This window comes from Hippopotamus amphibius, chromosome 14, assembly GCF_030028045.1.
Source record: "Hippopotamus amphibius kiboko isolate mHipAmp2 chromosome 14, mHipAmp2.hap2, whole genome shotgun sequence".
NCBI classification, from domain to species: Eukaryota; Metazoa; Chordata; class Mammalia; order Artiodactyla; family Hippopotamidae; genus Hippopotamus; species Hippopotamus amphibius.
Window position 1 is genome coordinate 18,122,895 of NC_080199.1, and position 27,911 is coordinate 18,150,805.

The window sequence follows — 27,911 nt, forward strand, 5'->3', positions numbered from 1 at the left end:
CCATGTTCTTTGTGTAACACAAAGATTATTCTCTTTCCATTGTTGCAAGTTCAGAAAATTTATGAAAAGGCTTTACTCTTTTTTTTTTTTCAGCTCAATTAACTGCACTTCAGTTGAACACAACAGACAATAACTGGGGTTATTAGTGAGATGCAGCAAAAGAAAAGGTCATGACCACTCAGAAGATCACATAAACCTAAAATATACCTCAGACCTTCTAGTCTCAACCTGTAGCTCTCATTTATTAAATAATTTACAAAGAACTGTTGATGATTTAATGAGCAGGCTGAACTCTGTCACTGCCATTTTGCTAGTCACGAACACGTATTTTGCCTTTAAAATGAAGCAAATACTATTCATTTCCAATGAGACTACATGTGAGGGAAAAACAAAGACAAAATCATAGATATTTTTAAGTTGTGCCATGTTACTTTAACTACTTAATTAAAAAGGTTAATTACCAGATCAGCACACCATTTCTTGCTTAAAAACATAATACCCTTGCATGTAGATAAAAAAATCTTTAAAATAAGCCAGAGGTAAAAATGAAAAGGCCTGAATGACTTGAAAAACAGAAACAGAATAATTTCTGATCAGTGACAGTTAATGGGAATAGTCATTTTACACAGCAAGTACCAACAACCAGTTACAATTTTTAAACAGGCACTTGATAGAGTGTATACTCAATACTGGGGCATCACACGCTAAAATATGGCTTTATTACAAAGGATTCAAGATGGCAACTACTTAGAATCCAGTGCCAACACGGATTATAACAAATCCAGTGAGTATTTTGTTTTTCAATTATTCATAGAAAATTTAATCCTGATTAAGTATCCTTGGGCAGGAATTCATGGGTCGTTGATGACTGAAACCAACATTTATGTGAAATGCTTCTGTTAATTTAATCTGTGTATACAGCTTAATTATGATTGGGGATTCAGTGTAAGAGAAATGAATTATATCAGGATTAAAATTTTAGTACCATATCACAGAGTACTTTTTCCTTCTTTCTTTTTAAACATGTAAACCTGCCCGTCCCTTCACCTAAGTACTCAGATTTTAAAACCCTTTGTACAACCGATGCAATGTATCTAAGTTTTTCATAAACTGTCTGTCCAAAACCATTTGCTAATCAAGCTAAAACCTAACTAGAGCCAAAAGTAATAGAAAAAAATGGAGAATAACCCCACCCACAAATAAACAAAAGCTTATTCATTTAACTATGAATGTATTTTATATTAATTTTCTGAAGTAACTTAACTTTCAATTTCTTTAAACTCCAATATGAAATGCATTTTCCTTAAAGCATAAAAAGAAGAAGTTTTTAACCAGTGTATTACACTGATTTCATAACTGGACTTAGTTTAGATACGTATATGCAAGTAATCATTAACTGATTACTTTTTATAAGACTATCGAACCTGAGTTAACTATTGATATGAGGCATTGTAAGTGGTGAATCTCTTACCAAAATATCATATAATTCTTTTCATCTTTATTTCCATATGGAAATTGCATAAATCACCTTATAACAACACACTTTCTTGAAAATTTATTAAGTATATTTCAAAACATTTATTATCTTTTTTTCAGTTTAGCACTGCTTAAATGCAGTTGTATAAATAACATGCTCTGCTTTCTCTGTTCAATTTTTCATACCAAAAGTATGAAAAAAAAAAGTCACTGTGTTTGGATCCTTATTGCACTCTAGTAAATCAATTCACTCTTCCTCTAAAGAAAATCAAGTATCAGAAGTGAGGTCGACTTTTGTGACCAGATGATATGGTCAGTGGCAGTGTTACTGAGGAAAGTGAAGAAACTTCCCAGTACAGACTGTGGGATAGAAAGAGTCTGTAGAGAATGACCATGGAAACAGACTGGCAAAGGATAACACCTACTGTAATGACCTGAAAAGAAAAGAAAGGGAATGCTTTAGTGCATGCAAAAACAGAGAAATTATTTTCAATTTATCATGAACCTATATATACTTTACACATATATAAACTTACATATACTTTATATAAATATATATAAATAAAAAACTGTATCCTTCCCATCTTTACTGTGGGTACATTTTATAAAAGAAATTTTCAATAGGAAAATGTGGCTAATGTTCAGAACTAGAATTGTTCAAAAGTAAAATTCCTTTAACAGTTAGTTTATAGATGTCAAAATAAGACACAAAAGAATAATTTGCTAAACCATTCTCTCCTCAGGGTGCATGCACTAAAGAAATAAGAAAAATCAGGCTCCTGGCTAGTCTAGCAACAGGAATAAAGCATGCCCCTACCTGAATCCTGAAGAGTACTCTAAAAGCCCTTTCAGAGATTCTCAAGTCGCGTCTCTACTTTTGTAGACTACCTCCCTATCTATTTACGCTTTGTAAACACCTCAGGTTCAAGAAACATCTGTGTGTTCAACCACATACTGCATTGCTTGTAAAGGGCTCCTGGCAGAACTCCACTCTGAAATGATGGAGTCATTCACCTAAGAAGGTAGGTATCAACACAACCAAAATGTGGCATACCTGAGCATAGCACTCCAGTCTGCAGGCTGTTAGAGCAACTAGACTGACTTTTAGAAAGCTGTCTTGATTTTTAACATCATGCAGCAAAAAATTTTAATCATTTTTTTCTTAACAACAAAGATGTGTTATAACTTCTATAATTTAATTTATAAAACAGTATTATGAAATAGGCTAAAATAAGAATAACAAAAGCTATTTTCCATCATTTTGCTTATAAACTAAATTTAAATATTCACTGGTTCAATGTTGTGTTTCAAAGTTTTATTTTAAAGAATCCAAGAAACTGCTGAATGGCTAAATAGGCCTTTCCTACTGTAATAATTTCCCAACAAAGACTACAAAAAACTATTTTGATCATGTATATTATTTACCTTATCTCTTTGGTAGTCATTAAAAATGACAGAAATGCATGCAAGACCTGGATGGCACAAAAACCACAGGATACAGCCCTGAAACGAAAAAGAAGTCAAATAAGTGCAGCTATGCCTTTGTTTTCAGAATGTACCAGATAAAAAACATTACTAGCATATTTAGGAGGTCTTGATTGATCTCAATTGCCCTGTAGAGTAGAACATGCAATAAAATGTAGGAATATATTTGCTATTGGTGTGACAATGATATTTTATTTCTAATCAAATGGGTGATTTTTGGAGTATTTAAAATCCTATGTCTTTCACACACACACATTTTGGTATTTTGACATATAAGTAACAAACCAATAATTGAGAAAAGCAAGATACAAATATGTAATATTTCTATAAAAGACAAGTAAGGATATACAATCATATTTGCATATATCAATAGATACATAAAGAAATTCTGTAAGAATACACAAAAAACTGATTAGCAGTGGTTACCTGTTTGAGATTTAGTACAAAAGACATTAGAATTAGGCAAGTAGGAAGGGGAAACTTTTTAATACTATACCTTTCAAACATATATGTTCTGTTTTTCCTAGAATATGGCAACATATCCTTCTCCAAAATTAAATTTGAAATAAAATAAGTTAATACTAGTAGCTTTTGAAATGCTTAGTACGCTGAGGTTATAAGAAAAAAAAAAACCAAAATGTAGAAAAATGCATTTAGTATGCTACTATTTGTATAAAAGTGAAGGGAAATATAAACTAATATATATTTTAAATTCTCTAAAAAATAAATTAGGAATTAATAGTGATTACATGAGGAGGTGATAATTGCGTAGATAGGAGAGAGGTAAGAAACATGTTTGCTATTCTTTAAATACTTTTGGATGTTTGAACCTATTAAAATAGTTATATTAAAACATAAAAATAAAAATTAAAGTTTAAGAAGAATTTTTGGTACTGTTTTAAACAGAAGAAAAGAAAAAATTTAACTTAAACACCTAAACTATTTACTAACTTTTCAAACAATAAGCATTACTGTCTCTGTGAAGAATTCCAAAGTGAAATGGCATATCCTTGTCTGTTTGGTACTCAGAGGCCTGACATGGGTTCCTAGGGCTGCAGCAGCAGCTTTAAAACGCTCCACATTAGGAACAAAGAAGGAATTTGGCCCTCCGTCCACAGCAGCCTTGTTCTGCTGACACTGTGGACAAGGGTGGGCTGACCAAACAGCTTATCAGGATGCTGTTTTGAGTTGCCAAGAGGCTGGATTATGGATTCTCTCAATCTGACCAAAAAAATATAACCTTCAAGGGAGGGAGGCTTCTGTAATGTTACTGCCTCAACTTGTCTCCTGATCTTTTGCTTTATTAAATGGGTACAGAAAGAAAATCCATTTGCCTTTAGATCTCACTAGCATAAGAAGGACACGGAAAGGGGGAATGAAGTAAACATGGTCTCACATGGAAGCCATGAAATGGCTGAAGTGTTGAATGTACTCTGCCTCCTGGCTCCCTCTGCTTATGCTGAAGGACGGCTCTTCATGGTTTGTTATAAAACATTGCCTAATTCTGGGAGTAACAGTTCACAGTCAATTAATAACTGTTCTTTGAGAAATACAAACTGTATTCTAATTTTGTTATTTAAAAAATTCTGATGCTACAGAAAAAATGGAAAATCCCTACTGATAAAGAAATTATAATCCAGGCAAAACTGACCTGCCAAAGATTATATGGAAACTACTGTTTCACCAGTTCTATAAAATGGGGATAAATAATATCATCTACATGTCATAAGTTGTAAAGATTAAATGAGCTGAAGCACATAAAGGGCTTATTACAGTGCCTGGCACATACTAAAAGTTTACTAAATATTGGCATATGGTTGCTTATTAACTTCCCAAGTAAAGCAGAATGAAGTTGATAATTCAAAGAAGTCATTTTCTAACCAAACCCATACTTTGGCAAAAGTAATGTAGAACTCCCTTTTGAGTGTACTTCTCTCCACTGTGATGATCTGGTAGAGTCCACAGCCTAATGACAATGCTAGGCAAATCCTTAAAATGATTAGAAGGATCCCTGCTAAGTTGTGGTGTGAATGGTGGCTATGAGGACTGGTATCTTCAAACTGTTCCCAAAGTAGCAAAATACTCTGCAAAACACAATATTATGTTTAGAGAAAAAAGTCTTATCTACTTACAGTAAAGTACTTTCTTCACTCTCTTCTATATCCCCTTAAACAGTACATAAACATTCTTAAGAGGTTCTAAGATTTATCAAAACATATAAGATGCTGAATAACAAAGCACAGGCAGTTTTTTCCTCACTGATACCCTTAGCTGGAGAAAAGGGATTGTTATCAAATGAGACCACATATAAGACATGAAAATGCCACTGCTACCATGATTCAAGTAAGACATCTCTAATGATGAAAATAAGTTGAAAAGATGAACAGAATAAATATAAACTTTCTTCTAAATCAATCTCTTTCTTACTTCAACACCTTATTAGGAATCAAACCATTCTGCATTCAAGCCCATATTTATCAGGATAAACTTTCAAATATTTCAGTATCTTTTGTAATCCAGAAATTAATAAGTCAGAATTGTTGATTTCAGACCTCACTCTTTTTCCACTGTAACCTCCCTGGGTAAAGAAGAGTAGATTTTTAATATTCAGGGCAGAGTTATTCATCCTTATTTATTTGTTCACCTTTTCTCCCATATTGTTACTATCCCAGTGAAAAGCTCAGCAAGTTCCTCATTAAGCTGTTCTGTTTATTGCTATTCAGTTAGAAATCAGTGCCCACATTCCCTCCATCTTTACCAAACACCCATCACTTAAATTAGGATAATTTTCACCATCACATGTCAGTAGCCCTCTGTGTTGCTTTCACTTTCCAGCCCAGCCCTCAAAATGGGTCTTCAGTGACTTCTAAAGAATCAGAACTTCATTATTAAATCCAATTTTAGGCTTTATAGGGTTTACCAACAACTACTTCCTTTCCTCGTTTTCAAATCTTCCACCCAAATTTTACTCCTGCTACCATTCTTGCTAGGTGAACTCCTTTCTCATCCTGCACATATAAATTCCCTTCTTGGACCGAATATCTGACCTTTATTACTGAAAGTTATTCCTCCACTCCACCAAATTATACCTGATTCCTCAATGTGCATTTCTAAACTTAACTTTTTACAACAAAGAAGTGCTATTATGGAACTACCATTTCCTGCTATGTGAATAGATGATGGATATGTTAACTGGCTTGACTGTGGTGATCATTTCACCATATATGTATGTGAAACATCAAAACATCAAGTTGTATACTTATACATATATAATTTCTATTTTTCAATTATAATCCAATAAAGCAAAAAAAAATGAAAATAAACTACTGCTTCCCATGACTCACATTTTTACATATTCATACTCTCATAGTTTCACACACGTATGCTAATATGTGACCTGTGGAATATGTTGTGCGTATTTACGTGATCCTTTGCTGCCTGTCTCACCCACCCAGTCTGGCTGTTGCTGAGGTTCAGGGCCATGTCTAACATATTCTTCACAAATGCCCACATAAATGCTAGGGTAGTGTTATAATCTCAGTTTCTATTTGTTTATGATAATGAATTTAAATGATGATGAAATAATGAAAATTCAATTTTTAAAAAAGTTATTGAGAAATGAGAATTTGATATTAACACTACTCTCCATAAATCCTGGATCAAAAACATTAAGTTGGTAGAACTTGCCCTTATTTTAATCCCCTCTAATTCAATTCTTTCTCATCAGCCCTCCCTTCCTGGCATTATCTGCTTTTTCAATATCAATACCTGTGATATGGTCTGTTTCTAAATCAATCACGTAAATTCAATAGACCTTCACTCAGCACCTAAGGTACTAAATAAGCACTAGAGATTTGGGGATGAATAAAGCACAGGCCTTACCCTTCACTCGTGAGTTTTTCAATTTATTTAATGCATTAAACTTAGATTATGATGTCCTTTACAGAGCCCAGGTGTATATTTCATTTCCATCTATAGCTAATGATGGTCACAAACTCAATGCAAATTTTTATGTTTATATCTTTCTTCTTAATTTTTATACATCCAATGCATACAGGCATATGGAGATCCGAGAATAATGTCTATAGATTGCTATAGAGGAAAACAGAAAAAAGGCACAGAGGACCTTTCTAAAAGACCAAGTTCGCTTTTGTATTTGTTTTCAAAAACAAGATCCCACTCATTTTTATTCTACGTTTTCTTTTTTCTTTAATCTGATATCCACTTGAATTCTTTCATGTATAAAGAAGATTCTTGCCAATGAATGAATCTCAAATTCATTACCTGACATTTAATATTGAGTACTAAGTGTTAGAAAATATGAAAGAAAGCTCTCTTAATTAGGAAATGAGAATCTAACTGAATATTAGACAAACTGCACTTAAGCTGATAGGAAGCTCAGATTCAGGTAAATTACAATGAAATCCTACAATACACATCTACTAGCACTCAGAAAATTAACAGGCTATTTATCACTCTTTTTTGAGACACGTTCAAGTTTGTATTTCTCAGTAATGCAAAGCAGAGATACGTAGCGTCACCACTCACCTGTGCTATGACGATGACCACAGCGATGCCAGTGGACGCAGGGGTGGAATCCCACTGGAGAGGTCTGCTCTGAGGCTTCTTCATTCTGACTACTGTCCAACCCATGCATAGGCTCAGAAGCAAGTATAACATTTGAATTTGGGAAGCAATGTCAAAAACTAATGGGAAATGAAAACCAAAGTCAACTGAGTTTTCATAATACAAAGAATTTCATCCTTTTTTTTGGCGGGGGGCGGGGGGGGCACACTGCACAGCTTGCAGGATCTTAGTTCCCTGACCAGAGACTGAACCTGAGTCCTCGGCAGTAAAAGCACAGAGTCCTAACCGCTGAACTGCCACGGAATTCCCTGATTGTATCCTTTTTGCATTGAGAATATAATTATTTTATTAACTACAAAAGACAGGCATTTTCAAAAAGAAACTGATGAAATGTAATAATAGAGATTCATGTGTAATAATTCTAAAGAATTAAAATTTTGTCATTAAATTTGTAAACATTTCTGAAAATAGTTACAATGGCAATATTCCTATTTATAAAAATATGTGTCCATATCATATCTTTATTAAAGCCAACTTTAAATCTCTGTGTTTCTTATCTTCCTTAGTTTTTCTAACTATAATCTAAAACTCACTGCTTATTAAAAGAAACACATTTTAAATATAATTTCTGCAATGTGAAAAATACTAGTGTCTACATTTCTGGGTTGTTAATTTTTTTTGATGGCTGAATTATAATGTGAAAAGTATTTTCTAAGTCTATTAATAAGAAATAGCAGAGCTGCTGTAACATCCAATTACGTGGGCTTTAGTGTCAGAGTCCTGAAGACAAATGAAGTGCTCCAAGCATTAGTGTGATGTGCCACCAGGTGGCCACCAGTTACACTGCAGGGGAAGCCTGCCGCTGTAAGAAAAGCACGCAACGAAACTGCCTGCGTCCAGTTCCGTGCTACAAGAAAATAACAATCATTAATACTTCAACTTCCATGTGTACTTATTTTAGAAGTTCTATTTATTGATTTTTTAAAAATCATCACTTTTTCATCATAGTGGATTTTGATGTGGATTTTGGAATAAACGTGATCACAATTTAACAAAATAAAATTTTCCTCAAACTGCCATTTAAAACTTTGACATCTTTGGGTATATGCCCAGGAGTGGGATTACTGGATCATATGGTAGTTCTATTTGTAGTTTTTTAAGGAACCTCCAAATTGTTTTCCATAGTGGCTGCCACCCAAACTTAAACTGGATACTTTACATTTATACCCAAAGCATACCCAAAGAAAACCATAATCCCAAAAGAAACTTGTACCATCATGTTTATTGCAGCACTCTTTACAATAGCCAGGACATGGAAGCAACCTAAATGCCCATCAACAAATGAATGGATACAGAAGATGTGGCATATATATACAATGGAATATTACTCAGCTATAAAAAGGGATGAGATGGAGCTATATGTAATGAGGTGGATAGAACTACAATCTGTCATACAGAGTGAAGTAAGTCAGAAAGAGAAGGACAAATATTGTATGCTAACTCACATATACGGAATCTAAAAATGGTACTGATGAACTCAGTGACAAGAACAAGGAAGCAGATACAGAGAATGGACTGGAGAACTCGAGGTATGGGAGGGGGCGGGGGGTGAAGGGGAAACTGAGAAGAAGCGAGAGAGTAGCACAGACATATATATACTACCAACTGTAAAATAGTCAGTGGGAAGTTGTTGTATAACAAAGGGAGTCCAACTCGAGGATGGAAGATGCCTTAGAGGACTGGGGCAGGGAGGGTGGGGGGGACTCGAGGGGGGGGGCGTCAAGGAAGGGAGGGAATATGGGGATATGTGTATAAAAACAGTTGATTGAACCTGGTGTACCCCCAAAAAAATAAAATTAAAAAAAAAAAAAAAAAGAATCAATCCAAGGAAAATTATCAGAGACCAACTGCCAAAGATATGTTCAAGGGAAGTCATTCAAGCGTTATTTTGTCTTGATCACTGTCAAATCCGTATCATGGGTATATGACAATTCATTGTTCAAAAAATATGTAATACTCATGATATGTTAAGTGCAAGGGGGAGGATACAAACTAAATGTATAATTTGATTCTAATCTTACTTTCTAAAAACTGTATATCTTATATATGCAAAGAAAAAAGATTGGAAGGTTAAAAAAAAAAAAAAAACTTTGACATCTACAACCTTAACTTCTTTTATCTAAAGATATTCTTAGAGAAACAGATAAAACTAGCTGTAGTATAACACTTACATTAAAAGTTACAAGTCAAAAACCTATTAATAATAGACCCTTTCAGCTTTATTTTGACATATTTTTCTCGAGCTCTGCCACCCAAACTTAAACTGGATACTTTACATTTATGCTCATATACTTGTAATAGTGAATTCTAATAAGGAACTATCACTGCATTTCAGTGATATAAAATGTCATGGCCTTTCACATCAAGCACAATTTTCTTTCACCATAGATTTTAAATGATTGTGATGTTAATTACTTTTATTAAACATTTCACAGATACATATTCAGTTACCTAAAGAAGTTAGCCAAAGGAATATCACTACATAAGTAGCTAATTAGCAAAAACAAATACTGGGGAGGGGGAATGTTGATTTTCTGACTCATTTCTTTACATAGTAAGTAATATACATATTGGTATAACACCATAACTGTGAGGATAGGTAGAACACGGCTTATCTGTTCTTGAAAAGTAACTCGCAGATAAAATACACAGATCACATAAAAACCACATTCTGTGGAATTTGATTAAAAATCTTCAAATTTTAATCATTTAATTAACCAAACCTGTTGTCAGAACTAACCAAAAATGATCAACATTGATTTACTGTAGTTTTTAAAAAAGACTTTGCTTTTAACATACCATGAAGATGCCAGACAGCCTAAGACACTATTTGGTGTACAACAGACACTCACAAAACTTCAAAAGTCCTTGATTTTAGTAATAGCTTTGCTACTGATGGGCCTCTGTGTGCTTTGCCTCTTTGGACCACAATTTCCTCATATAAAATGCATAAGCTAAACTATGTCTATGCTCTGTCCAGCTTTAAAACTCTAGAATTCTATCAAACACCCTGAGTCACCTAAGAAAAAAATGGGGGTCAAAAGCAGGGTTCTAGTAATGTCAAAAAAGGAAAAGCAAATCTTGTTCATGCCCAAGAGGTGAACAGTATATATCCTCTTCACAAGGAAAAGAAAAGGTTCTCGAAGATTTAGAATCTTAAAATAGGTAGCAAGATCAGGATAAATGGGTCCTGAGACAATTGCAGAGATTACCATAAGATACCCTATCAAGAGTAAGGAGACTAGAGGAGAAATATGGAAATATAAGGAAAGTAAATCCTAGAATGGTTTCGTATTCAGAATCTGCTTCTTTAGAGCAAATCTTAACTTGTCTTTCAGGATTGAGAATGGCATATGACCTGATGTCCCTCTGAGGTTCTCTTTAAAAAGCCATGATTATAGGAACTTTTATTTTTTCACCATCATGTTTAATTGAAAAACTACCTCATAAAAGTTCCTCTTATAAATTTGAGACCGAAGCTGAGAGGTCAGTTCAACTATAGGTGTACTCTATGGCTCTGGGTTAGAAATAGAGACAGAGTCAAAAAAGGGATGAATGAAGGAAAAAAACTTTAGCTTTGTGGTCAGAAAAACTGGGTCGAAATCTTAGCTCTGCCATTTACTTAGCTGACTGACATTTTGGAATGTGCTTCCTGCCACTGAGCCCAGAGATTCTTATCTGCAAAATAGGGGTAAAGCATACTTACTTCACTGAGTTTTTACTGAGGATAAAAATGAGAGAATGCATATAAACACGCTCTAAAGATAATGAAGAGCAACACACACACTACCTATCACTAAAGAGGAACTGAAGGGGCTATATGGAAACTAAATCTGTAATCTTGTTTCCAGTTGAGCCAAGCTAAGCAAACTTGGATAAAAAAAACTACATTATGACAAAAAGTAATTGACAAAAAAGGAAAACATACAAGAAGCAGACAGCAAGTTTCTGTTTTAAAAAAATGCTCAGTAAGATACTCACATTCTGCCAAACTTCCCATAAAAGGTACCCCTATTCCATCTCTGGAGTAACTGAGGAATTGAAGAGGAGAATATTAGCATAAATGACAAATGTGAGAAAAATTATTCTTAATCCAAGCAAGCATCATTTTGGTGGACTAATTAGGATTAATTAGACATAATGATGAACACAGTTTTAATGGCTTTGAGTTACCTGGAGAAATGAATGTAATTAGCGAAAGCTGAACCAGCTTGTAACAGCAATGCAGTTGTCAGAACCTTTAAAACCATGTGCATGGGTCCTCCTTTCTTAATAGCCTGCCACAATGGCTGAGCATAAACGCAAGCAATCACAAAGTACACTAGGACCAGGAGGAAAAAGAACTCATGTAACCCTGTGAAGAGAAGAAAGGAACAAGCCAGTTACAGTGTTGGGTCGCTTTCAAATCTTCCCGTCAATATATTTCCACAACTTGTTTTTTAATTGGAGTCATTGTATTTACTTTTGTAAGACAAAAAAAGGAAAATTGTTGAAAAATAATTTTCTACTTTGGGATAAAGTCTTAACTATGAGAACACAGATTAAACTAAAGTCAATCTCTAAAAAAGCATATTGGTCAGGGAATAAGCCCAAAAACTAACCACAAGATCATAATGTTGTTCAAAATAGTAAATTAAAATAATTACTTCAGCATTCAGTTAGATATGCTTTTTACCCCAAAGTGGATATCTTTTATAAGATGTTTAAAAATAGATTTAGTCAGTCACTAATAGTTTTATATACCCTGATAATGATTCTCAAAGTGTGAGCCCTGGGCCAGCAGCAGTACCATCACTAGGGAAGTTGTCAGAAACGCAGATTCTTGGGACTCATCCCATATCTACTGAATCAGAGATTCTGGGAGTGGGACTCAGCACTCTGGATTTTAGTATATCCTTCAGTGATTCTGATGCAGCTAAAGTCTGAGAACCACAGCTCTGGAAAGTATTGTAACCTTAAATTCCCATTTGGACAAAGCGTCAAAATACCTGTCACTATCAGAGCCTCCTTCCAAAGTAAACGGCCTTCAGCTCTGTCAAAGAGGAAAACCTATGGGGACCATGTGACTCCACTCCACAGGTGACTGAAACTAAAACATGTAACCAAATGGCTACCAATCCAAAGACTAGCATTGGCCAACAGCATCACTTGGTTCTCAAAGATAAGAGGCTAATCATTTTGTCTTGGGACATCAAACCACAAAACATAGAAAGGATGAGGCAATAGAAACGGAAGTTGAAAAGGCCAAAGGAGTCAAACCAGGCCAAGATGAAATAAAAATTCTGAGTAAGCAAAAATTTTGAATGAGCAAAGGGAGCTGGTTGGTAAAGACAAGAACAAAGTACGTAAATGTGCAGATTTTATATTAAAAATGGTGCCAGTCATTAAGCAGCCTCTTGTTTCTACCAGCTTTTCAGTACAGTCTTCACGCATTCTTATGATAAACACCCCTTTTTCTGCATTACCTGAAATCTTTTGATTGTGTCTTCATTTTTCAGAAATTTCCAAAAATTTTATAACAAACCAGAGGGCAAGCTTTGAGTTTAACAGCTTACATTTATGTGGTTACATCTAAAGTTAGTCCCTAATATTAGGGCTTTTATAATCTATCTAAATAACACTGGATATAGTGACAGTGGCTACAGCTATCTCTACTGAATCTGTGGATGAACAGTCTAAACTGCACTCACTTCCATCCTTACTTGACCCCTGAACCTGCTCCGGTTTCCCATGTGGGATAAACTCCAAACAGGCAGAGAAGGGAGTATTTCCACTAGATGGAAAATAATTTTGGAAAAGTAATCCAGAAGATACAAATAGTAGGAAAAATACTCAATAAATAGTTCAATCTCAATCATGTTTTTGACATGGTTAGGAGAAAGAGAGAGAGAGAGAGAGAGAGAAAGTATTTCAGCCACTGGGTGTCTCTCCTGCTCTACATATACAAATGCTGATCGTCCACTTCTCTAGCCCAGGTGAGAAGGCATGTTTAGACTTCAGGAAGGGAATATCAAATAACAGAATGGGCATATTTTCTTTTAAAATTCCTGACATAGAGAGGTATTCTAGCTTTATAAATAATGGAATAATAAACCTGGGATTTTTATAGTAATGGAACAAGACAGAAAATATTATAACTGTGGGTCAGTAAAAGTATGCTATCCTGTGTTCTGAATCTGTTTTTATCTTTTCTTCTTAGTATAAAGAATTAAATATGGCATTCTATTTAAATTTTTATTTATTTATAATACTTTACAGTATATTCATTACAGGATAAAGTTTCAGACTCCATTAGGTTAGAAAGCACCAAGAAAAGAAAATCCTCAGACTATTTACTGAGAACCAGAATAATATAGAAGGAATGGACTTTTGAAAATAAGACACATGAAAATAAGACACAAATAAGACACATGCACTAGCAAAAAATGTTTTAGGATTATTCAAGATTACATGTATCCTCCATAAAAAGCTAACATTGTAACCAACAAATTATTTCATTGAGATAATATATTAAAATAACTTGAACTAGGACATTTGTCCTATACTCTTTTCACTGCATTTTGCATAAATTATTCTTACCTTGACCCTGATACTTGGAAGATAAAACTCTGGGTCTGCACTCAGTGTTCTTTTAAATAAACCTCCTCTAGGGAAAAAAGTCTGGTTTTTGTTTTTGTGTTTTCTCTTCAATAGACTCTATTTTTGTTCTGCCACCATCCTTCACAGGAAAGTTGTCTATGTTCACCTTGAAATTAAAATCTAATTTTAAAATAGGAGGATACTACTAATAAGAAAAAAAATATCGAACTGTACACTTTAAATACATGCAGTTTACTGTATGTCAATTATATCTCAATAAAAGTTCTTAAAAATAAAATAGGAGGATTCTAGGTATTAAATCTTATCTATACAAAAAAGAAGAAAAACATGCTTAAATAAGTATGCCACAGGTGACAAACACTTATGTTATATAAAGGAATGAGTAGATTTTAAGCACACTTAACAGGAAGAAGCATTGGCAAAATTCAGTAGGAAGAAAACCCCCAGGACAGCTTTAAAAAGAATTCAGCTCTGGCTAAATGATGGGAGATGGAAGAAAAGAGGGTAAGGAAAGAAGAGGGTTGATGGGTCATGGGGCAGCCCCTGGAACACTCTCGCCTACCCGTGATGCTTGCTGTCCCAGAACTCCAATGTCCATCCCACCCTCAAGTACCTCAAGATATATCCTGATGAGCTGAAACCAATTAGAGAAATTCCTGTATTCCCCTTGCCCAAACAGGTAAACCTAACTCTTCACTTTGACACGTTGGTTTACCCTTATCTCCCTTCTGATACCTTCACTTACATTTCTCTTCTGATGTTAGATAACAAGGTCATGTGTCAAGTTCTAGACTATGAAATGTGATGAGGGAGCTTCTGGGAAACGTTTCCTTGCTCTTAAAAAGGAGACATTAAATCCTGCCATTGTCTAGATGTAAGGCCCAGACTGCTGCAGTTAACTTTGAAGATGAGGAAGCTGACAAAGCTGATAGTCAGGATAACAAGGTAGAGAAATGCTACATAAATTACCCTGAAGAAGCCTCAGAAATTATTGTTATGTAAGAGAATTAATTTCCTTATTGTCTATACCACTTGCATTAGAGTTTTCTGCTACTTTAAGTTACAGAGCTAAAGGTAGATCCAACCCATTATCTTTTGGGATAACAGAGAAGAAAAAGGAAAAAGAGAAAATAATAAACATCTGGAATCTTAAGAACAGTGAGATGGCAGATGTGACAGAGCTTGTAATATTATTCCAATGAAAACCAGTCTACGTTAGAAAATAGTGCTTCAATTCTCAGGATTCTGAGTACTTCTTTTGGTCTCTACCAATCACAAATACAATTAACAAGGATTCTAAGTATTTAAGAGGCAGTTTTATTTTATTCTACCTTGAAGCATGATATTTCCATGTAGTATTTTGTCAAGTAGCATCAAACTTGCCTTAGTCTAGGTTCAAAAAAACCCCCAAAAAAACAAAAAATCCCCTAAGTCTGTAAAATACAGGACTAACTAGTTTGGCAGATATAAAATACACAGTTGGTTTGAAAGAAAACAAAATATAAAATTTAACCAGAGTAACATTAATTGCAGTTTTTTGTACCAGGTTTATTCTAATTCAAACCTCTAAGATACATGTTTTAAAAGTCAATTCTCAGTAAAAAGCATAGCAAATCAATTTTCTCTATTCAGGGCAGAAAATTAGTCAAATGAGGAAAAGTATCTAAAATGAACTAATTGGGAATTATTCCCTGGAAACAAATTCTATACCTGAGGCTACAGAATAGGAAGACTCCCTCTTAAGGCTCTATGTTGAAACCAACACATTACCAAAACAATGTGGAATATGGACTTTTGGATAAGTGCTTCTGCACACTAGAATCAACTTCAGAGCTTTGACCAACTGCAAACGCCTGGCTTCCACTCCAAAAACAAGTCTATCTCAGTCTCTGGGGGCGGACATTTGTATTTTTTCCAAAGCTCTCCAGATGCATGGAATTCTCATGGGTTGAGAACACCAATTTAGACTTCAATGTAGAATTAATCATATTTTAAGGCATTTAGGCATTTAAATAATAAAATGATGTGATCCCTGGAAATTATGCCAGCCACCTAGCAATGAATACTTTTGAGTATTTATGGCACTTTTCAATAATCAATCCTCACAGATTAGCCTTGCACAGAATCCCATGCTTAAGGAAAATCCATATTATAGTATGATTTTCTTCCCCTCATTTAAATACTTTTGGTGACATGACCAAAGTAACTCTCCCCATTCTAGTATAAGAAAGACAGATTTTAGATGTACTATAAGTATCAAATCAAAATTAGTCACAGAAGAAGATAGGTCAGAAGGAGTCAGGACTAAGAACTGAGTCAGAATGGTTAGTGGGAACCTTAAAGAAAAAGCTAGCCATAATTCAGGGTGTTGAAAAAAAAACACTAGAAGATATGGGCAAGGTTCAGGATGAGCCACGGTAAGGATGACTGGCACTCAGTAATCCAAGCATGGCACAGGGCACAAATGTGATTACTTGATGGTCCATGGTCAAAGTTCAGATATCAAATTGGCAATGAGGAGAGAGTCTGGAAATGAGAGGCTGGATAAGAAGGCAAGAAAAAGAATATCAGGATCCAGTGAGTCTCATGGATCCACATAATATATAAAACAACCTCTTAAGCCTCTAGCCTACTGCCTGAAGGCAGGAGCGGGACGGGCTAGTAGATTTGGACTCCACTAGAGGCAGTGGGGTTTGCATGTACAGTGAGCACAGAAGAGCATCACTTCCTGCTGAAGCTTGACCAGTCCTAAAGATAACTGTCATATGAAATAATGAAGCCTTACAGTTAAAAGAAACCTTAAAAGCAAGTGAATCCAACCATGCAGCCAATGCTATTATTAGCCTTGGGTTTCACCAATGCCTTTCCAAACTATGGAAAATTAATATCAACATCTTTTACTAAGATAAAAGAAATGGAAGGACAGAGTTAACTTTCAATAATGATCTACATTGATCCAAAATAGCATTAAGTGAAATTTAACCTTTACATTCATTTGTATTCAGAAACAATTGTCATTTCCTTCACAGAAAAGACGTTTAGAAGGAATTATTTTTAAATGTCAGGACACGACTCTGTCACTATGTATTTTCTCAAACTAAAGGATATTAAAAAAAAGTTTCTCTTTTCACACATTAAATTGCTTGTGACTTATTGTCTATAACACAAGCTCCTTGAGTTGCTTTTCTAGTTGTGGTAGTTTACACTTTGAACTTAACAAGTGGTTCAGTCTAATGTGGCCTCAACTCCTGGCCTACCTCCACCCACCCACCTTGATGGCAAATGTAATGTAATGGGATTGAATTTTTCTCTAAGCAGATTGACTCTTCCAAGTGGTTAATGAACTCATGAAGAGATAAACACCTAACCCTTTTCTTTGACAGATGGCCTAGACATTTTAGTTTCCCCATCCTGACGTTAATTTCCAAATCCATAATATTTTATAGCATGTCCATCATTAATCACAAGAAGTCATTCATTTCTGTTTGGGCTAGGAATTCACTTCAGTAGGGCAGAACATAAAATTCTGTCAACCTAAAATTTTGACAAAATATTTTATGGGAGTAGATTTGATTTCAGAAAGTTTTATCAACTTTGATCATTCCAAGAATGTTTGCAAGCTCCAATGAAGACAACCCCTAAATATGTTCAAACAACCTAGTGAAGGACAGCTATACAAAGTATGGAGTTTCTATCTCACTTAATCATTGGGTTACTAATTTAGACTGCTCAGTTTACTAACATTCTTCTGTTTATAAAAATAAAGCTAGCTTATCATAAAAACAAAAAGATGTAGAATGTAGAGAGAAACTAAAAACTATATGTAATTCTACCACCCAAAATGTGGAAACAATCTGTTAATATTTTTGTACTTCTGTTTATTCTCCACATTTTTTAACACACTTGATATTGTACAATATAAAACTTCCAGTTCTGATTTTTAAACTTAATAATAAAGCTGTTACAATTCTATAAGATGATTTATTTAACCATTTGTCTACTATTGGACACAAGTTGTTCTTAATTTTCAGTATTCTAAAAACACAACATAAAGATACTTGTGCATAAATCTTTTCCTGTATTTAGGACATATATTTAAATACATATTCTTACCAGATTCTCCAGCACTGAAATGATCAAATGGATTCCCTTCGGCATCTGGGTTTAGTAACATCATTTCAAATGGGATATCTTCCACCTGAGAATTCTCATTGTCCTCTTTGCAGGTATATTTGTCTGCATAGAACACGTGCCACGTTTGTGGATATGGAATCTGGGACACTGTCAGATTATGTTCAGTCTGATTCATGGCCACTTTAAAGAGAAAAAATAGCACTTTCAAAGCAAAACTCTCAAATGTATTCATTGTTTTAGTCACATAAACAATTTGAAATTAGAATTCTTTGTTTAGTTCTGATTGCCTCAGTAGTCCAAGCCCTGATGTAGTACTGAAATAAGTTCTGTAAGTCATAAAGCAGATAAAAATAATGTATTTTAATCAACCAAAGGAATCACTATAGAAGTTCTATGAAATACCACAAACGACTACAATGGTTTCACTGAAACTTTGAATTTCAATTTTAAATATTTTCGAAGTTTTCAAGTGAGTTAGCAACATTAAAAAATTTATTGTTGTGGTGGTAAAATGTATACACACAAAAGTTACTATTTTAACAATTTTTAGTTGTACAGTTCTGTATTAAGCACATTCACAATGCTGTATAACCATCACAGTGACATTTCTGAAAATTACTTATTTTGTTAAATTTAAAATGGAGCATTCAACTTTGGAAATTATTATATCTAAAAACTATGACTGACAAACACCTTCAAAAGATTTTCCAAAATCTCTCCCTGATTGGTTATTCTTTAAAAAGGAACTAAAAGTAAGAAAATAGAGGTTACAGGAATGTAGGAGTTGTTATACTGGGTCAGATCTATATAGGGTGTTGGGCAGGGCCAGGAACTCATAAATTTTGGCCTCACACAGATCTGTACTTGAATCCTGGCTCCAATACTTACCTTCTATATGACTTTGGGCAAGTTACATAAGCAATGACACATTTTTTTAACTGTAAAATGAAGATAATACTTAGAGCAAAGAGCTGATGCAAGGATTAAGTTAAATGAGTCACTTAGCATGGTATCTGTCATATAGTAGTTGCTGAATAAAGGCTATTGTCCTTTTTCTTTCAATAAGATGGTTATACCAATAAGTGGTTCTCAATCCAGGGCAATTGTTCCCTTGTAGGACATCTGAAAATGTGTAGGAAAAGTTTTGTTATCACAGCAGTTGAGAAGATACTTGAAGTGGGGCTGTGCTAAACCTCATGCAATCCAAGGTAAAGTCTCACATGATAAGGACCTGTTCTACCCACAATGCCAACAGCACCCCTTTTGAGAAACACTAAATGATGTCTAAGATCCCTTCTCTATCTAAAACCATGATTCTGACCTAAGAGAAACTCACTACCACCATCAGTGTTGTAGGAGAGTGGTGTCTCAAACACTGTGTAATGAAGACAACAGAAGAGGTAGAGGAGCATGTCTTACTAACCTGTGACTCATGATATACATTACTTAACCTCTCTTAATTTCTTTCTTCAGTAGTAAACTTAAGATACTTGCCCTATCTGCCCAAAATTCTTGTGAGGAGCAAATGAGATAGTATATAGAAATCCTATGTGAAGAGTCTGATTCTGTACAAAGTATTCTTAAAATACACCATTATGATGGGCTCAATTTCTAAGTCTCGATTGCCCCTACTGTATGCCAGTTAGTCTTGATCTTTTTCTCAATTGAAAAAGCAAAACTTTTTAATAAATAAAATGCATTTCTTGAGATAACTGTGGAAATTTGCATATGGACGAGATTTTAAAGGATATTATGAAATTATTCATTTTCTTAGATGCAGTAATGGTATTGTTATGGTAATGGTAATGGTTATGGTGAAGAATGTCCTTACTCTTATAAGATGTATGTTTAAATATGGTGAACTGCTCAAGGCACCCAGCTTATTTTCATTTCAGTTAAAAACAAAAATCACACACATACAAACATAAAGCAAATGTAACACAATATTGATAAAATTATTAAATCTAGGCCAAGGATATACAGATGTTGGTTGTACTATGCTTTCAACTTGTGTGTATAATTGAAAATTACCCTAATAAAATATTATTTATAGGTTGTTGTTATAAATGAGATATAGATTTATCTCGTCAGGATTCAAATTCTGAGGACTTAAGCTTTATGTTTGGGAATTTCATTAACAGTAGTTAGACTGGACAAGATGATTTTATTAAGAATACCACAGCATTGTCTTTTTGGATATTTTAATTTAGCTGACATTATACTGTTTTTCTTATTGCACAGCTTCTGGAAAAAAGTAGCAAAGACTCTATTTTCTGTTAAATATTTGAAGACCTTTTATGAGAATTCAATATATGATCAATAAGCAGCTCAGAAATAAGGCTTTTGAAATGTGCAGCTCAAAATTATATAACCTGGACTTCATTATATAAAGGCTCTGCTATGTTAACACTTTTTTCATCGGTAAAATGACTTGCACTTTTTCTCTTAGATAAAACAATATAAAAATTTAACCATTATATTTTCACCAATACACTTTTTGATGTTTCATTTTAAATTATGTGGATCTACATCAAATAAAAACAAAAGTGTGCTTCATAAAGTGATATTGCCCTTAGTTTTTGTCTTGCTGCCTTTTTCAGTAAGCCTAGGAAACAAGCCTCTTGACAAAACTGCATGTTCATTGTTTTTGAAACAAAAGGCTACAGCACAGCACACTTATTGTATGCTGATGTAATTAGTTCCTCAAATATCAACAAAACTTGAATTGCAGACAATGGTATTGAATGGCTAATTGCCCAATAATATATAAAGGAAATGAATACTGTTAACAAAATTACCTAGAATAATAAAATACTAACACCTTTAAGCGATTTATAAAATATACCAAATGTACAAGAGGAAATATATGCATATTACGTAAAATGAAAATACTGAAAATGTTTTATATACAAAGTTACATTTAATTTTTGTAATCTGACAGCAAATTTTTTTTGCATAAAACTATCATTTTCTGTGCACTTAAATATCTTCTTTGCTTTAAAAACCTACAAAACAGTTTTTATCATTTAAAAAATTTGTTTTATGATAGTACTAAAAGAGAAAAAAGAAAGACTGAAAAATAATTTCTCAAACACTAATTTGGGAGAACATAATCATAACCAACATTCAACACTGAGATTTTTCAAATCTACTAATGTCTTCATAATTCACGGCAGCGATAAGGTTTTACATAGGAGTTAGGCATAGTTAATGAGCTCATCGCCAAGTAGGTGAAAGGCTATTCTTAAAAGTCTCATTAATGGTCAGGAAATGAGAATTATTTCTATAAGGAATTATTTTCAAATATGTGATACTACTACACTGTCAAGAATTTAAGGATATATTTTTTGTTTCAATGCATCAAGGCTTCTAAATAACAATATACTATAAATATGAAAATAATATATAAAAGTTGAAGAATACAGATTTTGTTAAGACTTGGTTTATGTTACCGGAAAAAGAGCTGATTAAATGTGTAGAAAGTGATATATATGTCATTAGTACTTAATTTATTTCAGACCTCTAAATTTAACAAAACAATCTTCATTCCTCAAAAATTCCTGTTTCCTGAGATCTTCCGTTCCAACAATTCCAAAGAATACCCTTGCACTTAACAGAGTAGGGAAGAGGAAGGGAAAATAGAAAAAGAAACAACAGCAAGAGGTTTTATAAATTATAGCTCTCTATATACACAACTCCACCTAAAGAGTCATAGTTAGAATCACAGCATTTTAGGACTTTTAGGAACCTTAGAGAAAACCAGTCCAACTTCTCTGTTGTACAGATAGGTAAAGTGCAGCTCAAAGATAAGATCTTGTTACAAGCTACTAGCACTGATTCTCAGTTTAGCTGTCTTTCCAATGCACCGTCTCTCTATATACGTAAGTCCTGCAACTGAAGGTATTTGACTGATACAAAAATTATGTTTTTGTTAGTGTATATAGTATATGGTATAATATTGATCATGTAATATAAGAAAACAAATTGATTCCTACAGCTCAAAGCTTTAAGCCATCTGATAAGTTTTTAATAGAGAAAGAAAAAGACTTTGAGGAGCCAAATACAAAGCAAATGACCTACTATTCAAGCACTAAGCACTAACTAACCTACCCTCAAGCACTAAGCTCCATGACAATTCATCCTACAAATAGTTAGCCAGTGCTTAACTGAGCACTAGGGTATCATAAATTCTCACTCATAGCACCATATAACTAGCATTCATAGTCCTTATCACAAGGGCAGTTTCACATTTATTCACAGTGATCGGATTCATACCCTCGGCACCCTTAAGGACTATGAGAGTGTCAGTATTTTGGTCCCTTGATCTATCACTAGTGCCTAGCATAGTGGAAGTGCTGTGAATGAACGGATGAATAGACCAAAAGAGCCCTGCTGCTCTCACTAGCCGATTTTATAAATAAAATGTAAACTTGTAACTATAATAAGTGCTGTGGAGGAAAACAAGAGGCTATAAAAACTCAAATGTTAACTTAGTGGATGGAGGAGCCAAAGCGGGGAAGGAAGAGCAAGCAGAGGAAAAGCCTGTGCAAAGCCCCAGCGTAGCACTGAAATAAAACCAGCTCTACAAGTAAAATGAGGCCAAAACGGCCAATGCTGTGAGATGCAGCTGGGGCTGGGGGTGGGGAGTGAGCAAATGCCAGACTCAGATGGCTTTGCTGATCAGGTTAAGGAGGGCCGTCTTTGTCCTAAAGCAGCTGTAACCCACTGAAGTACTTAAGGATGTGGTGAGGATGTGAATGTGACATGATCAAACCTGTTATTCAGAAGAATCACTCTGGTTACAGAGGGGGACCAGCAGAGCTGCAGTGGCCAGTTAGGAGCCACTGCAATAGTACAGGCAGCCTGGAATAACATGGTGGGGGTAGAGATGAAGAACCGTAGATGAATTCAAGAGATACTGAGAAGTAACTGACTAGATAGGAAGGGGACAGTGAGGTCAAAGAGGGGATTGTTTGAAGATTCCTTGGTTTCTAGCTTATTCACTAGATAGACGGTGGTGCCAGTTCCTGAAAAAGGGAACACTGGAAGAGGACCAGGTTTGGATGGGCAAGGTGGTGGACTTTACGAGAACTGGCAACAGAAGGCTAGGATTTTTTATACATACGTGGAGCAATCAGATGAGCAAATTGGTGGAGAGAGGAAAAGATAATTGACAGTGAGCATTGATACAAATTTCCCAGATAAGTTCTAAAATTCAGGGTTGAGGTCAATAACTATGTAAGGAACTGTCTCTCTGATATGTGAATCCAGTCATTCAGGCCTCTTCAGCATACTGTCAATGTCATCTCACAAACCTAGACAAAAGATCCCCATAGTGGGTGGCAATGATTGGGGACTTGTACTCTTCCCTACTCAGGCTATGAGGGAACCAGACAGCTGCTAAGACTAAGAAGAATGGATGTTTAGAAATGGCAGTGCTTTACGACTAGACTAAAAGAAGATTCAGAGACTCATCAATATCAGAACATGGCAGGGGAAACACAGCGGGGAAAGGAGAGAGGAATAATTCCTGTTTTTCTCATGGATGTTTCACATTCCTAATCAACAACCAGTTAACTTCCAAGGGATAAAATGGATAGCATGGCACAGGCTCTTCATTTCTACATTAAAAATATCTGCACTCACTCTGGATGGCTAACACCCTAATGCATGGGACAGTGTTGATGAGAACGGAAGAGCTTAAGAATTCAGGCAACTAGAATGATAAAAGTACAGCCTCTCCAGAGGCAAACCTAAAGTTTACAAATGATGTGGTGCTGGTATATTCCAAAATGACACATTGTGTCATCTTATGACTTGGTCCCAAGTTCCAATAACATCCCATGTTGCAAAACAGGATCACTTGGGCTAAATTATACAATTAACTGAGATAATGCATGATTAGTGTTTAGCTCAGTGCTAACAGATAATAAGCATTCAACAAATGTTATCATTCACTCCATGCTGCCACTGGGTCAAAATATATCTGCCATATTGGTATGAATTATGTGACCTGTAAGAAGTCTGAATGAAGGAAAGTACACCTTTATAAATTACCTGGAAATTTTTTCAAATACTTTGAATAAGAGAGGAAAAAGGCAACCTATCTTTTGATCAAGGAAAAAATTAGTTTCCTTAAACTTTGGCTTAGAATGTACTAGATAGTGTGATGTGTGCCATGCCATGAAACATCTTGATATGTAAATACTATACTCCCAACATTAAGGAGGAAAGAAACATACATAACGATCAAAGAAAAAAGGATATACTCACTTGTCAACTGCGCTTTGGATAATTTTTCACTACAACTATAACCATGACTGCTTTTCTGTAGCTTTTGCCATTCCTGGGCTTGGAACAGGTAGAGTTTAGCTTCCTTTCCAACAGCGACTGCTATGTCGTTGATTCTGACACACAGAAGAGCATGGTCACCTGGACATTAAAATGAAAATTATCAACTAGTTTGGTCTTCTATGGAACTTAGATGGTAGGACAATTCAATACCTCTATTTATCAGAATGGGAATTAAAAGAGCACAGTTTTTCTTAAATCTCACTTTAACTAGGCAGGTCACAACAGAATGACCATCCCATTCACATGCAAGTCAAGAGATTATTCACATTAATTATCCAAAACAACGTGTGGTGTTTCCTTATACTTCAGCTGATAACCGATGGTTTTTTACTGAATAAACAGCAACATCTACCGTATGTAGACACTCACTGTGATAGAATTTTGCCTCATTTTACAAACACTTCACATCTTTAACACTTGTCTTTAAACTATCCATAGAAATTTCCTGTCAGTTTCTTTTGTTTTTTAATATAATATGGCTGTTAATATTTAATTATTCTTTTAATATAAAAAACCATATCTAATAGCAAGAAAGTTTACATAAATGAGCTTTGGGATAGACCTGATACAAAATTTGACATCTGTGACTTTTACAAAGGAATTTTCAGAACAATGTATGTTGTAAGACAACTACAGAATGAGCCTTGTTTCATAGAGCAACTACATTTAAGGCCCAGAGGAGAAATGGCAAAAAGTAGTTGCCTCTAGGGAAAGGGATTCTGGGCGAGGAGAAGTGAAACAGGACGGTTTTTTCATCTGAAGATCTTTTTATTCTCCTGTTATTGTATTTTTTTTTACTATTATCACTTTGACTAAACATTTTAAATAAATTTAAAGGTATAGTATGTATCAAAAACCATCTAAATCTCTGACATAAACTAATTCCGTTATAAATTATCAACAGCCTTAAAAGTGACTCTAAGGCCCTATTAACATCTTAAGTCACATTCTGAATTAAAGTTCATATTTCAGTACTATATGGTCTTTGTATTATTAGCTTCTTGAATTCAAATTCACTGAAAATTGGTAATAGTAAAATACACACACAAGAGAGAAAGTGTGTATGTTAATATACTTGGAACACTCTATTCCTCAATCTTACCTGAGAAATCTGGATTTACTACGTTTCTCCTCTATGTTTATCAGGTAATCAGCATGAAATACTGTGGTTGTCTAAGCCTGTCTGGGAGTCGCAAGTAACAAGCCTTGTCACAGCTTCCATACATGCCAGATTTTCTGTACCATTTATTGTAGTGACATTACTATCACTGTCAATAGTCAAAGTATAGTTACAGCCAGTTGATTCAGTAACCAAAAATGTTACCTAAAAAATAATAATAAAACTCCCGAGTTTCTACTTCATTAACCCAAGGTCTATTCCACAATGGATTTTGGAAAATGGGTTGCATCTCCTTTTCCTAGTTATTTTTTAAAACTTCAGATTAAAAATAATAAAGTTTCCCCTCTCTTCACACCAACAATTCTGTAATTCAATACTTTAAATTTCCTTTCCAACCAATTAGCTTCCTGTTTTTATTATCTTCTCCTAAGAATCCTCTCTAGGACAATATTTTGATCTTGCATCTTTTAATGCTAAAGACTCTATGAATCAAGGATCTTAACCTCATCAAAGCAAATAATTATTTGAAATATAGTAACAGTCAAATTAAGAGTACCAGGAGTATGTACCAAGAAAACCACTCAAATTTTGAGGGTGCAAATAAATGATGCAAAAATTAGAATGAATGCAGATTCATTCATTGAAGAATTATGGATTTTTGAGGGAGAGGAGAGGGAAGAATCAAATGCAATCTCATTTCAGAAGGGCCACAGAGGATACAAGTTATAAAGATTCCAGGACACTTGCATGCATTTCTGTCAAATTAATTCTAGGCCTCGTGGTCCACAGTAAAGCTACTCCTTTCCTAGGGAAGTAACCAAACTATTCCAGCCATTGTGACAACTAGATGATCAGGTGTTTTTGTTTGTTTGTTTGCTTGTTTGTTTTGGGGTGGTGGTGTTTCCAAAACCTCTCTGCTGCAAGTAGGTTTTAGCAAACTGATCTTAAAAAGAACAAAACCCAGGAAATCTGAGTTCTGGGACTTATATTCATTCACATGTAATTACGGTGCATACAATCAGGCTGAGATCGGAGTAAGCAAACGATGCTTCTTTCAGCGAAGGATCTCGAAACTTGCAGCAAGAGAGCCATCAGCACATTCGTTAGTACGGAGAGGACTGGGGAAACGGTCTTTTAGGTGCAGAATACAACCACTAAGCGGGGGAGGTGCTGACAAGGATCTGGGGAGCAGCAACACAGGTGTTGGCCATAGACGTATCCCACGATTCCGGGAAGCTGCGGTAGGGGAGGCTGCCGGCAACGCGGGAAGCGCAGGTGAGCTGGGTGAAGTCCCCGGCCTCGCCGCCGCCGGCTCCCGGCTGCCCACGCGCCTTCATCCCTCTCCCGGACCCCGCACCTACCGTGGAATCCGAAGCGGCCGATGCTCTGTCCCTGAGCGTCTCGGGCCGCGGCGCTGCTGAAGCTGCCCCGCAGAGTCTTACCCTGGCTTCCCGGTGGCCACCAGCAGCAGGTGAGGGCCACCGCCAGCAGCCGCAGGCCCCCCATGCCCACCTCCTGCTTGGCACCCACACGCCAGCCCCTAACCGCCTGCGGCCGCGGCCCCACGTCGACAGCTTGAGATGGAGGAGGGGAGGGGAGAGGGACCGGCGTCGCGGGCCAGCCTCCAGGCGACTAACAGCCAATGAGGTGGGCCCCTCCGCCACGAGCCGAGGATATCCACCAATCAGAGGCTGAAGTGGGCGGGACTGCAGATACGCGAGTCCCATCACTCCTCCGCCTGTTGGCTAGTTCCCGCCTTTTTTATGGAGACTCTGGAGGATGTTGCTTCAGGTTACGGAAAAATTATTGCCGTCCTCTCTGCCATTTGCGTGGTGCCACTGCGCATGCGCGGGCGCGACTCGGGCCCCGAAAGGTTTTTCCAGGGATGTATGGGATTCCAGAAGAACTAAGCTTTGTTGTACAGCATAAACTGGCACAACACCGTAAAGCTATTATACACCAATAAAGATCTGAAAAAAAAAGAAAGAAAGAAAAGAACTAAGGAACCCACAGCATCATTTCTGGTGAGGCAAGGAATACTCCAGCAAAGAAAGCCCTACTTGCCTATGTAACCTACCGGACGTTCCCAATTTAA

The 27,911-nt window shown here is 35.5% G+C and overlaps 1 protein-coding gene across 3 annotated transcripts in view; it reads right to left on the minus strand.

The window, feature by feature from the left end:
- Window positions 1–1,485: 1,485 nt before the first annotated feature.
- GPR180 (G protein-coupled receptor 180) overlaps window positions 1,486–27,911 on the minus strand; it is a 29,033-nt gene continuing 2,607 nt past the window's right edge. Inside the window, exons 2-10 of one of the 3 annotated variants that reach the window (XM_057707728.1) lie at window positions 27,178–27,786; window positions 24,616–24,774; window positions 18,322–18,522; window positions 11,782–11,962; window positions 11,590–11,639; window positions 7,510–7,667; window positions 4,854–5,045; window positions 2,902–2,979; window positions 1,486–1,910 (exon numbers count right to left, since the gene is read on the minus strand). In XM_057707728.1, the coding sequence (XP_057563711.1) occupies window positions 1,752–1,910; window positions 2,902–2,979; window positions 4,854–5,045; window positions 7,510–7,667; window positions 11,590–11,639; window positions 11,782–11,962; window positions 18,322–18,522; window positions 24,616–24,774; window positions 27,178–27,322 (1,323 nt within the window). In that variant the 5' untranslated portion in view covers window positions 27,323–27,786 and the 3' untranslated portion in view covers window positions 1,486–1,751. Of the gene's footprint in view, window positions 1,911–2,901; window positions 4,466–4,853; window positions 5,046–7,509; window positions 7,668–11,589; window positions 11,640–11,781; window positions 11,963–18,321; window positions 18,523–24,615; window positions 24,775–27,177; window positions 27,787–27,911 lie in introns of those variants that run through there. The other 2 variants (XR_009049057.1, XR_009049058.1) reach the window with 2 other exon arrangements.